Source organism: Alosa sapidissima, chromosome 20, assembly GCF_018492685.1.
Source record: "Alosa sapidissima isolate fAloSap1 chromosome 20, fAloSap1.pri, whole genome shotgun sequence".
In the NCBI taxonomy this organism is placed as follows: Eukaryota; Metazoa; Chordata; class Actinopteri; order Clupeiformes; family Clupeidae; genus Alosa; species Alosa sapidissima.
Window position 1 is genome coordinate 18,316,286 of NC_055976.1, and position 14,165 is coordinate 18,330,450.

The window sequence follows — 14,165 nt, forward strand, 5'->3', positions numbered from 1 at the left end:
GTTTATTTGAGACTGGTTGTGGTTGGCTCGGTTTGAAGGTAAGCAGGTAAACAGGGCCTGTGTAGGTGTGTTTGTGTCTGGGGAGGGTGTAAGTGTGTTATGTCAGTGGATTAGTGACAAGGAGGAATTAGCAGCATCTGTGAGAATTAGCTTCCGTCTGTGCGCGTAGTATCTAATCACCCTCTCAAAACACACACACACACACACCCTCCCAGCACGGAAGACCTGACACTCCTCACACACATCCTCCCAGCACGGAAGACCTGACACTTCTCTCAACTTCCCTGTCACTCTTCACACATTCCCGAAACACCTGAGCGAACGCACACTCCTGAGACAGGTGAGTTCTGATGAATTGGGTTCATGTTGTGTGTCAGTTGTCATATCAGTTATTAGGCTGATTTATGATCAATTAATGTTAGCAATTGGCATGATATTGGCATCAGTGGTACCTTGGTATTGTGATCTGTCTTGTTACCTAATATCTACAGTAGGCTATATGCAGTGTTTGTAGATATGCCCACATTCATATGCTCAACATAAATGTGAACATGTTTCTTGTGTGACCAAATCCTCCTGGTTAAATGTTAGGCTTAGTTTGGTTTATCATTTTAGTTATGCGCAGTGGTGGACGAAGTACACAATTCCTTTACTTAAGGGAAAGTATAGATACACCTTGTCAAATATTACTCCAATACAAGTGAAAGTTGCTAAGTCAGATTTTTACTTAATGTGTAACTCCAGCGAAAATTGACCCATGGTCTTTTTCTGCATTAATACACATCAAATAAGCTGTGGAGACAGTATTGTTTTGTTGATAAACCACTACAGAGCCCCCTGTATGCGCTACAGCCCCAAAACAGTGGATTAGCTAAGAGCGGTGAGCAAACGCTTGCCCTCCTGTGTGCGTTGACCTGTTCAAGGGTTGGAATGAATGAGAGAGCATGGTGCGTAGAGACTAGAATTTTTAGAGCATTCTAAGAACTTACAATATTAGAGTTCAGGAATTTAGCAGACTTTTTTGCCCAAATATTGTGGACTTGAATTTGATACCAGTAATTGGTGTACCTGGGAGCCTATGTTGTCTTTACATTTCACTAAGAGATTAAATGCAAAAGGAGAAGTTGCACTCTTAAACCTTCTTGTCTGCTTGATCCACAAAAAAAAAGATCAACCCAGAAGCTTAGTGAGCATCTGCTGGTAAAGTCACGGATTGGGTCATAAATCTGGAGCCATCTGCTGGTTTGAGTGGGCCAGACTCGGGCTGATCCTCCTCCCCATTGTGGTGCTCCATCGTCAGGAAGAGGCTGGGGGGCTGAGGCACTGGCGTCAGTGAACCAGCTGTCACCTCACCTGATGCTCCACTGGTGCTACGACAACCGCAGTTGCCAGGACAACAACCACTCAGACACAGATGCTGTGTGTTGTTGAAAGTGGAGTAGGTTTGACTCGAGTTCAGCTACAGTACCTCTAGGGCTACGTAGGTGCTTGGGACAGGGTGTGTGTGGGTGTAGGTGTGGGTTTGGGTGTCTGTGTGTGTATGTGCCAGGAGTGTCCTTCTGCCCTATAGTATAATATTGTCCGTCCCATTAGTACTAATTGTCATTATGTTCTATGAGTGCAGAGGCCTTGGGACTGTTGGAACATTTTCCTTCCTAAAGTGCGTGAGGTAAATGAGAGGCTGAGAGGTTTAGTGAACAAATTAGTGAGCTATCATCTTGGAAAAACACATCACACCACAGGTCTTCTGTGAATGAGTCTATTGTTGGCTAGCTGTGTCCTGAAGGAGGTTATCAGCGTCCAACTCAAGTTCAGGTCTCCACCAATGATAATCCCGAGGGGGCGGACAGGGTAGATGGATGTGGACAGCAGGTAGTGCCGTGCAAACCTAACACTAATCCCAGGATCCTCCTCTTCAGTGAATAAGGGTGTAAATAGATAAAGACAGGTAAAAACAGCCACCTCTTCATTGTGTAAGGGTGTAAACAAATAGACAGGTAAACATTGAGCCGCAACAGGCAAAGCCTTCCCAGAAGTCTGACTCTCATCTTCCCTGACGATAAACATCCACGCTTCCTGCTATCGCCATGTCCAACATCGGTCATCCTTATGTGATTCCTGGACACAAGCCATCATCCAAGCCTCTTCCTCTATGGAAGTCTCTAAGATTTAAGTTCTAGAACTTCAGTTAAATTCCAGAGTTCTTGGATGGAAGAGTTGTAGAAATCTTTATCTGACGTTAGTTTTACTGAAGTAGTTTTACTGATATTCACCCATTACCACAACCCATTAGTCTACTTGTCACCACAGGACATTTGCGTGTTAGGGTGCTGAGCATGTTTAACTGTTTTTTGGACTTTCCCTATCCTCCCTCTCCCCGCAGACGTGCAGCATGGGCTCAGTGGAGGAGGTGCCTTTTAAGATCCCGCTGGGCGCGCTAGGGGAGGTGAAGGAGGAGGTGGAGCCGGTCTCTGCGCCCGACATCACCGTTCCAGACTACCTAACGGTCCTACAGGAGACAGAGGTGAGTGCAGTCCGAACCTCCTGCCCACCAGAGCCAACGGGCCCCCACTGAAGCTATCTGTGCAGCTCCCACTTGCACTTTGTGTGTGTGTGTGTGTGTGTGTGTGTGCTCGCATATGTTTGTGGGGTGGGAGGCAATGTTTAACTCATAAACTTTGAAATTCAGAAATCAATGTATTGTAGTTATATTTTGCATGAGATTACACAATATAATCTTATTAAAGATTGAAAGTAAACAGGCTATTTAAAAGAATGAGCTAGTCCAGATAAAACATGAGGCTATACTGCATGACATTGACAAGATGATGAACAAGTGTTTATCCACAAAATGATCATATTTAAGTCTCATCACTGTACCAGAAAAATCCAACTTCACTCATTCATTTTTGTACAGCCTAATTGTGAAATCCTCTTTTGTTGTTGTTAGTTGTTGTTTTCTGAAATGCACACAATGTACTTTGGATGTCTAATACCAAATTCCAAAGAGTCAATATACATTACTCTTATGCATTGCAACCTTTCCGTCAAGAGGCAGGGATATCTTGACATTGTATCTGGCGTTATACGGTTAGGATTATGTTCTACAACAACGTATCATTCGTGTTTCTTTCCAAAACACCGATTTTAATTCCATCATGGCCATGTGTTCTCCATATATAGGCTTAGGGCTGCAGCCAAGATGTTGACATTGGATGGGTCTGAAGATCACTGCTGACACGCTCTCAAAAACACGGTTTCACTTTAATGTGATAAGGCCGTGGAGTTTTTCAAGGAATAGTCGCGCCTGGCCTCTTATCTGATCCAAGCGGTCGTCCTATGACCCTATATGGACCTGTGCTCAAGGCTGCCTTGTTTGAAGGATTTAAACTGAAGTTGTCCAACTAAAAGGCGATACCTGCACTAGGTCCCTGGGCAATTTGGAGGAATCTGGTTCTGGAATGTTATAAAATTTTTGGCCACGGTTCGCCCTTCCATCACGATAGTCGTCTGCTCTGCGCGTTCCCCTGCGTTCCTTCATGCTGCTTTTACTACAGATGAAGCCGTTTGTTTTCCTTCTGACTAAAAGAGTTGTTTTTGAATGGCCTCCAAGTCAGTCTGGATGTTCTGCCAAAACAATCTGTTTCCTGTTTTACTTAATAATCATTTTGTTGTTGAACGTTGCCATTGTATACTTTTTTGATGAATAATCACACACACAAACACAAATACACACACACACACACACACAAACACAAAGAGACAGAGAGACCTTGTTTCGATCTGTATCTTTTGCCTGTAGCTATGGACAAATTTATTCATTCCAGTGTTTTTTTTAATGAAATGCTCTGAAAATGCAATGCAAGGATTATTGCTATGTAGTAGTGCAATACTTACTGTCAAAAAGGTCGACGGCCTTGTAAGCTATAGCCACAGTGTGTGGTGCTTGAGGGATTTCCCGAACCTGCCGTGGTTCTCTGAGCAGCAGTTAAGGAACCATCTGGTGACCCTGGTTACTGTGAGGAAAAATATTATGGTCTTATATTTGGGGTAAGGGGAAGGTGACAGGTGACAGTCGGTCAGTATTTGCTGACAGTAAAAGTTAGTTGTCAGGTAATTCAGGTTCAATGACAATGAGGTTACATTTTTGTTGATTATTTGTATACAGTCTGTGGAAGAGTTGTTGTATAAAGTATCCGAAACCCACACTTAGAAGTAGAAGTAGGAGTAGAAGTACTGTATATTTGATCAGAAAATGACTTAAGTAAAAGTAATCTATAAGCAAAAAAGTAAAAGTGTTTACAGTACTTAAGTTACGTATGACAACTAGCCCATTATAAAACATATTTAAGTACTGAAAGTAGAAGTACAAAGTACTAGTAAAAGCTTCCAAGGCCAGGTGGAGTGACAACCCCCTCCCTTCACTATGTTTTTAATGAAAAAGAAAGCAGCCAGAACTTTGGATAGGCTATTAAGTTCATGCAGCACCTTCAAACTTGGTGCGTACACTTCTTACACAATGTCTTCGAAGCCTTAAGAAAGGTATGGCTTCCATTGATTTCACTGCTGCTTCCTTTTATAGGCCTATAATGAAGTTTATCCAACATGTTAAGAAGGGCAGTTACATCATACTCCATAAACACGCTTTGAAAGCCTAAACGAAAGTGCTATTAATGAAAAGCAAGTAGATGGAATTTTAATTGAATTCCGCTCCTTACAACAGCCTATATAGTCCTTGGTGTGCTATGTCTTGGCTATATTTGCTAGGCCTTAACTCTGTCACTATGACTTCATTCATTGCTGTGTCCTGTGGTGACAACAGGTCAAATCTTGGGGTTGCAAATATCTAATATGATGAATGGAAACTGTGGCTTTTGTTTTCATTTGCACATTATTTTAGCCTACTTTCTACTTAATGCTGCTAATGAAAATGTAGTTGAGTTAAAGTATACATTTAATTTAAAACATGGAGTAAAGTAAAAGTAGGAAGAAAAATAAAAACTCAAGTAAAGTACCCTTAATACGCCCCATTTATACTTAAGTAATGTATTTCTACTTAGTTACTTTACTCTGCTAATCTCTGGTCTGTAGTAGTTTACAATGCACAAGTGAAGTCCTCCAAATCCACTTGTATTCTGAGGATGTATCAATGACTGCTCTGAAGATCTTTAGGATACATATTAGGAACATTTGAATTTGTTCCAGAACCCACCATTAACTAAACTTCAAAACTTAATGTAGACTTTTCCCAGTTCTTTTTGTTCTCCTGCAGATAATGTGAGATGAACTATCACCACCTATGTTGTCCCAAGCTCTCTTAGAACCCATCATTTGATGGACTGTAGAACCTAACTTCTTGTCCATTCCCTGTTCTCTCTCTCCCTACAGTATGCGTTCAGACTGGAGAACTGGGTTCTTACGGGCCTCCAGGGGGGATACCCAACCCAGCCCCAGGCCCAAGTCCCACGCTCCCCCTCGGACGTGCTGCCCACCTGCCCTCCCTATTGGATGATGTTCAGCAGCCCGCAGGAGAGCCGTCTGGCCAGCAGGTGGAGCAGTGACCTGTGGGAGCCCAACCCTCTCCGCCGCTGCCGCAGCCTCAACGCCTCGCACCTGCGCAACATCGACGGCCGCGTCCACTTCACCATCTCCGACTCGGACAACGAGGAGGAGGAGGACAACAGTGGTGGTGACGTCGGGGTGACAGGCACTCGCTGTCAAGGAGGAGACTTGAAGAACGGTGCCGGGTCCTCGCAGCGGTTCCTGGACCTGCCGGGAAGCCGGTGTGTACAGGCACAGTCGGTTCCATCTAGGCCGCAGCAGCAGAACCAACTCAGGAACTTGCGGCAAGCATCCCTGTCCGCGCGGAACCCGCCCCGCCCGCCGACCCTGAGGAGCATCAGCCTGTCTGATCAGAGATCGTCACGTAAGAAGACCTCCATCACAGTGTCCAAGAAGAGCCAAGCACCGGTCCCCACCATCAGATACACCAAGCCCTCTGTATTGGTAAGGGCAACAACGTCCACACTGTCTCACTACGATCAGATACAGTTTTTCAAAGCTTGTGCTGTTATTTACCTGGGCGTCATTCATATGCACGTGCGCAGTTCTTATGATCATTAGAATTTGACCTCCCTGTGGATGTTATTTGGGCATCATTCATATGCAAGTGCGCAGTTCTTATGATCATTAGAATTTGACCTCCCTGTGGATGTTATTTAAACTTCCTAGAAATCATCACTCTCTCGGTTTTCTTAGACATGTTTTTCCTCTCCCCCCCACGCCTCACCAATCCTGTCTTTTGCCAGGAAGTTATGTCTGTCCGTCCCAGTTGACAAAGATACGTTATTTTGGGGTTCTCTGTATCTTGCCCTGCCTGGTGCCCCATATAAATCCCCACCAGGAGATTGACTTCTCTTGTTGCCATCTTGTTGAAACACAACTGACCTGCAGTGACCACTGTTCGACCCATGCCACACGATTCCCAGAAACGGTGAGTGTGTGGAAACGAGCAGCTGAGAGCAGCGTAGGTTAGTGGTGTCAAGCCTAAAGTAGCTGATCCTAGCTTCGGTCAGTTGAGACCGAGCTATAAATGTCTCTGACCTGCTAGGTGAGGTTAGAACAAGACGCACAAGAGATTTAAATAGTCCCCACACAACACAGCCCTGCTAAACAGCTAACAGACACATGAACCTGGAGCTCTCCACAGCTTTCATCAACCATGGACATGATACATCTATAAATGTTAATGAGGCTAAATTATATGTGTCGATATGAAGGTCACTTTGATGCAAATTCTCCATGATTATCAAATCATGCTTCACTTAGAATGGACAAATTGCTCTCTTTTTCTTCATCATCATCATACCACTCTCAAATGTCTCAAAACATACCCTGTCTAATATTAGCCAGTGAAAAGTCTTTCTCTGGGATCCAGCCAAGTTGTCACCATGCTGGTTTGGCTTTGAGAAGGAGGTCTGTCGTTCTCAGCAGCATATACAGTATTATATTGTCCGGTTCCGTCCTGGAACACAGAGTCCAGCTTTGGAATGGACCTGGTGCTGATAGTTTAGAGCTGAGATGGCCCAAGTCCACTTTAACGCTTTGAGGAGTAGCCTACGACCACAAAAATGTGATTGACATGCTGCCAACTGAAGGTTTATGATGTAAGAATGAACCCAAGTGACCACTGTACATGATCTATAGAGTATGACTGCTGGAATGAATGAAAAAAAACACTTACTCCTTAGAGTATTAACTGTTTTGGAACTCTCAAGTATCACCCACTAGAATTCCCACAGGAAATTTTTAAACATGGACACATCAAAATGATTTCAGAGCTTTTTTCCTTCCTTCCTCTATTCTCCTCTTCTCATGTTCTCTCTCTTTCTTTCTTTCTTTCTTTCTTTCTTTCCTTCTCTCTTTCTCTCTCTCTACTTCTCTCTTTCTCTCCTCTCTCTCCCTCTCTTTCTTTCTTTCTCTCTCTCCTTCTCTCTTTCTCTCCTTTCTCTCTCCCTCTCTTTCTCTCTCTCTTTCTCTCCTCTCTCCCCCCTCTTTCTCTCTCTATCTTTCTTTCTTTCTCTCTCTCTCTCTCTCTCTCTCTCTCCTTCTCTCTTTCTCTCCTCTCTCTCTCTCCCTCTATTTCTTTCTTTCTTTCTTTCTTTCTTTCTTTCTGTCTCTCTCTCTCTTCTCCCTCTCTCCTTTGTTTATTTCTGTTATGCCTCTTCTTCGGTCTCCCTCTCTCCCTCAAACGTTCTTCTTATCTCCCCATCTCCCCATCTTCCCATCGCCATGCTGCTGTGTGTCCGCTCTCCCTCGTGTCCCTGTGGGAGCTGGTGACTGACTGTTGTTTGTTATGTTTCAGTCCCTGTGCTCCTTCCCTCGGCCCCCGCCTGCCTGTGGAGAACCTCGGCCGCTGGGTTCCCATGCGGTGGTGGACTCCTCGGTGGAGCTGCTGTCGGCGCTGAGCGACGAGGAGAGGGACCTGGTGGAGGCCATCACGGAGCACGGCTACTCCCTCAGGACCGCCATCATCGCCCTGCAGAAGACCAGAGAGCACAGCTCAGAGCAGGTGTGTGTTACACACACACACACACGCGCACACGCACGCACGCATGCACGCACACACACGCACGCACGCATGCACGCACGCACACACATTCATACATACACACATGGATGCACATACTCACTCATACACACATACAAACACACACACACGCACACACAGACACATACATGGATACACATACTCACACACACACACACACACACACACACACACACACACACACACACACACATGTATGCACACACACACAAACACACACTCACAGCTCCAGCTAAGAACTCCAGCTAACACTCCAGCTAAGAAAAACGAGGAGACTAACATTTTACCTCTCTCCTGGCCATAATGGCTGTGTTCAGAAACAACACACGTTCATAGCTGCGTCACTCACACACTTAAGTTCTGGAACATGCCATTTAAATGCAAGAGTCGTCCATGGCCGAGATTAGATTTACACTCTCATGGACATTTTGGAACAGGAAGCGCATACAGGGGTTACATCACTATATCACTAAGTGTGGCATGTTTCCTGCATAATGGGCAGCATTTTTCCCTGATGATGAAAGGGAATTTAGCTGAACTTATGTAATGTGTACTGTACGCTGCCAGGGAGCCCCCCCCCCCCCCCCCCCCAGCACACCTTTATAGCTGCCCTCTGACGGAGCTTTCAACTTCCTCCAAGACCGCCTCTAATTAGGTTCTGGAGGAAAGGAAAAATAACATCATAAAAAAGCAGATAGAAGATCTCCTCGGAAAGTTTCCACAACCTGTCTTTTATTACCCCTCCCTCGCTTAATCCTCATTTTCTACCCCCTCTGTCTCTCTCTCTCTCTCTCTCTCTCTCTGTCTCTCTCTCTCTCTCTCTCTGTCTCTCTCTTTCCCTCTCTCTCTCTCTCCCTGTATCCCAGAGTAGTTGAAAGCCAAAACAATCTCAAATGTTCCCACATAGACGTAGGAAGTGGATGTAAAATAGTATCATCTAAACCAAGGCCTGGGGTCAGCTTTCTGGATGACTCACCATCTCTGTGTGTTTGTGTGTGTGTGTGTGTGTGTCTGTGTGTCTGTGTGTCTCTGTGTGTGTGTGTGTGTGTGTGTGTGTGTGTGTGTGAATGCTTTAAATATCCTAAAACAAAAAAACTCAACACCTCTCTATGGCATTAGATGAGCCCACTGGGAGGACAGAGTACAAAGGTCTTCTAAAGAGGATAATAAATATAAACTAAAAATATATTAAAAATATATATTAACTAAAAATCCAAAAAATAAACGGTAACACTTTATGGGAAGAGACGGGTACATGAATTAATTCATGATTTATGCATTACTTCATTCCTTTATATCTTATGAATCATCAGGAATTGACATGAGTTCATAGTCTCTCATTCATCATAACCTCATGCATTAACAACTAAGACGGGGTCTTCAACCTTTTTCAGCCCAAGGACCCCTTGGCTGAGAGAGACACTGAGCACGGCCCACTAAGACATTAAGTACGATTGGTACATCATTATGATTTATGATTTTTTAAGCATGATCATCATGATAACAGGAATTTAAGGTTAATTGCTCATGAGCTCATCATGTCTGTTGCCCCTCAACTAAAGTGGTGAATAATGACATGTGTTTAGAGAACTGCAAAGTTGTGTTCAAGTCAGAATTTGAGCAGTTATGACCACATTTTTGGCAGAAAAAGAAATAATCATGATCATGCTTAATAAATCATAATTCATAAAGCTGTGTCCAACGTACCTAATGTTTTAGTTGATGTGTTGATGTTCATATATGAGGTCACGAATTACAAATTATGAACTCATGTCAATTCCTGATGATTCATTAGATATTAAAGAATGAAGTAATACAAATCATGAATTGATTCTTGCATGAATTCATGATCATTCATGTACCCTTACAGTAAAGTGTTACCAAATAAACAATCCCAGGCCACAGCGGCTGCTATGTTGTCATGTGAGTCTTCACCAGTGCCCGTGATTACTGCTGTCCAGTGGGATTAGATAGATAGATAGATAGATAGATAGATAGATAGATGGATACTTTATTGATCCCCAGGGGAAATTCAAATTAAACACAGCCGGGGTCAGTGGTGGCATGGGTAAGGAGATTAATTGCCCTGTTTGGGGCAGACTGGCACTGACCTTGGTGCCAAGCCTGGAGCAAGAGGGCTGCAGGTTGTGGCAGGATCAGAGACAGGCTGGGATTAATTAACCAGATGCCCTACAACTGCTGGCATTTATCACACACACGCACAGGCAGGCAGGCATTCACACACGCACACACACATGCACACACACACACACACACACACACACACACACACACACACTCACACACAGAGAGAGAGTCTGTAATCTTCATCCTCCCAGTGCCATGTTGTCTTGTGAGAGTCACGTTCTCTCCTTCATAAGACTTTGTCCTTCTAATCCTTTTATTTATCTGTTTACCTGCATCTGTCAGTCTGCCTTTTCTTCCTCCCAGTTTGTCTACTTATGTAGAAGCTTCACCCACTGGCACTTCTTTGTCCTATCTCTCACCTTATCTACCTTTCTTTCCCTTTCATCCTCCCTCTCTCTCTCTCTGTGTGTCTGACTCTCTCCATCTCTCTCTCTCTCTCTCTATTTGACTCTCTCTCCATCTCTATGTCTGACTCTCTCTTTCTCTCCTTCCATCCCTTACTCTACATGCTGTTCTCACCCTGCTCAGATGACAGTATGCTGATGTCTGTCCCTGGCTGGAATAGTGTGTCTCTGGGTTTTTATTTATCTGATAGGTGTTAATCTGACGCCTGTCCCCCTTGTCCTGAGATCTGGTCTCCGGCCAGGGTTGTGTGTCAAATGGCTCAGCTTTCAATGACACACATGCAGTTTAGTGAGAGACTGACCTCTGGTCAAATAGATTAGACATATACCAGTGGAATATGCTAGATCTTTTTTGTTGTATATGTTGTATATAGATTATATTCTGAATATACACTGGTTGCATAAAACATTGTAAATATGCTCATTGGTCTCCGTAAATGGAAAGAGCCTGCCTGAATCGGCATGTGATTTGGCTTCAATGTGACTGAAGGTTAGATACAGTCTAATTAAGGACACAGCTGTTCATCAGAGGGGTGCATACATTTTATTTCCAACTAGGGTCCAACGTCTGAGTTGTATTTGCCAATCTGATCGCCACCAATCTCATCATTAATTCTGCCATATGAGTCACCTGACCACAGCTGTCACCTGTTACCGCTGCACAGTGTGTTTCACCTGGACAGTCTGTCCCATCCGCAGCACCATGTCCACCTGGGTCCCGGTGTGTGCGCCTCCACCGGAGCTACTTGCCCATCTCACCTGAGGTCACCTGCAGCAAGCTGTCACTTGTTTTGTCTGTGCACTCAGCCTCACCTGGCTAATCTGCCACAAATCTGTTACATGCCTAAGAAACGCACACATTGCACGGTCGAAACATTGGCAAATTAAGACACTGCATCTAGGAAACACACTAGCTGAATCCCAATCTCTCCCGTCACGGACTCACAGACTTTGATGCGTGTTCCAGCACCACATGGTTCACATTTTCTAAGAACCGTTGGCAAGTTAAGAATGTCCACTGCTTCTGGGAACACAGTGTGTGGTTTCTTCCTTTTTTACATGGTACACCTTTACCTGCATGTCTTACCTGTGCCACACTATGCCCCACCCCCTCCGCCTCCTGTGCCATCCAGCTCACCTGGTCTCCCCTCTGTTGTTGTACCTGCCTCCGTAGATCCTGAATTACCTGGTGGCCTGCAACCGCCTGTGTGGCCTAGGATATGACGAGGCCGAGGTGGAGGAGGCTCTGGAGATGTTCCAGAACTGTGAGACCAAGGTAAGTGCAGGCCAATTCACCTCGCTTATGTAATGTTAAGTCATTACCACGAAATACTCTGTGTGTGTGTGTGTGTATATAGTTAAGTCTACTGCAGTAGGAAAGCTAATTACTTCCTGAACAACTCTCAATTAAACATGCACTATTTTTTAGCACTTATGTAGGAAGAGGTAGCAGCCAAAAACTAAAAAGGGTTCAACATCACACACACATGTCTCGAAGGTCAATGAATCAAGAATGCCTATATGAAATGTATATACAGTCCACAACAATGACACAATATGAAAACACATTTCTCAGTATTTATTAATGTTTATATTTTCAGACAAAGGAGACTCTGAATAAGGTTGTATATTTCAGCATATGATGTAAACTGTAAAGAGAGTATGAGACTCTACACTCTACAGCATGCTAACAATGTGATTCTGTTCTATTCTCCCTTCATCCCTTCCTCTTTTCCTCGTCTCTTCCCTCCCTTCATCCCTTCTTCTTTCCTCCTCTCCCTTCCCCTCCCTTCCTCACTTCTCCTCCCCATCTCCTCTCCCCCCTCTTCCGCAGGCTGAGGAGTTCCTTCAACTCCTGAACCAGTTTAATGAGATGGGCTTCCAGCAGAACGCCATCAAGGAGGTGCTGCTCGTGCACGAGAACCACCGAGAGCGCGCCCTGGAGGAGCTGATGACGCGCGTAGCCTGACACCCAGCTGGACCAATCACACAGCTCAACACTGGGCCGTGGCCTGTGAGAATAGACACGGCTGGCCAGAGCTAACCAATGACACAACACAACACTGGATGAACTGGGTGTTGTCCTGGCACACATGGATAATTCTGTGTGCACTGGTTTGCTATGCCAAAGCTTTCTTCCTATCTCTGGCTGGAACAGAAGGGATTGAACACTGTGGCCTTGGAAAGCCACCTCTCTGTGTATGCACAGCTCTGTACATACATAAGCTGATAAGCACATACGAGCATTTATTATACGGCTCTGTTCGACACTTATCCCATATCTCGACTTATTTTCCCATGATGGCCGACGAACAATACGTTATCCCTTCAGTATGTAGATCAGTAGGCCTAATGCAGGATTTAGTTTCTATGTTACTGTTTAGACTCCCTGTTTACTGTTGTTATTGTTGTTTTTATTGGTATTATTGCTACTGGTTCGTTCTATGGTGCCTCCACTCACTGGTAGGACTGACACAACAGGCCTTACCCAGAACCGCCTCTGAAATGGACACGAGCCGGTCCGGATCTGAGAGGGTTCTAGTTAGTAGATCCATGTCATGTCAGATCTAAATCTGTCCCGTTGTCTGGTACTAGCTGATTAGGCAGTTTTGCACCAGCTAAATGTTTGCACTAATCTGTATATCACAGTTGTTTAAAAATCATCTTGTTTATATGAACTGTATACAATTTGCATCTGTATCTGCATGTAAATACATGTTTGGAAACAAACTCAAAACTGTGCAATGACTTATTTTTCAATGACATTTATTCAGTTGTTTGAACAAGGTTCAAGTAAACTGGAATCAAAAGAGGAAACTCATCATTGTTCGATCATCATGGTCTATATATATTTTTTCACAGTATATCATTTCAACATTCCATGGATTTCCTTATGCTTTTAGAGCAGGTTGTGCTCCATCCCCTACAGAACAGGATTTTGAATTATCAATCTTCTGAATCAGTTTGGGGGGTGCTGTGGCGCAGCAGGTTACAGCGCCCGTACCATATACGGGTCCAAGTGCCCACAGGGACCATGGATCCAAGCAGAGACTTTCTAATGAGGAGACACAGCACTCAAAGAATCTCCCATAGAAATGTATGGGGTTAGTTCGTAACGCAAATATGGCAGTCGTATACATATATCCCGCTTTTTCTGCCATCAAAAGTTGACATATGAATACATCGTGCCAATCATGTTGTGAATACATCGTGCCAATCGAGTCGATCTTGCAGCTGGAGCGAGGTTGGCGTTGTGAAGCCCATGCCCATCAGTAAGTATATAAATCAGTTACTGGTGTTAATCATATGCCCATCAGTAAGTATTTGAATTAGTTACTGGTAAAGATGCAGACTCATTTGAGACTGTAGGGATGTTGGCCAAATAAAATACAACTGTAGACAATGTTTTGCATGACACATGTTTTTAATTTTAATTTCTCCCCCTCTTTGGGAAATCAAAGCTCCCTAAACTGTTCTACTTATTTCAGTAATCACACACACGG

The 14,165-nt window shown here is 44.2% G+C and overlaps 1 protein-coding gene across 1 annotated transcript; it reads left to right on the forward strand.

Annotated features, from left to right (window-relative positions):
* Nucleotides 1-204: 204 nt before the first annotated feature.
* ubap1lb (ubiquitin associated protein 1-like b) lies at nt 205-13,340 on the forward strand. The gene is made up of 6 exons (XM_042075581.1): nt 205-340; nt 2,384-2,524; nt 5,389-6,006; nt 7,865-8,071; nt 11,837-11,938; nt 12,497-13,340. Exons 2-6 carry the CDS (start codon nt 2,393-2,395, stop codon nt 12,629-12,631), a joined length of 1,194 nt encoding a protein of 397 aa, XP_041931515.1. The 5' UTR covers nt 205-340; nt 2,384-2,392; the 3' UTR covers nt 12,632-13,340.
* Nucleotides 13,341-14,165: the final 825 nt, after the last annotated feature.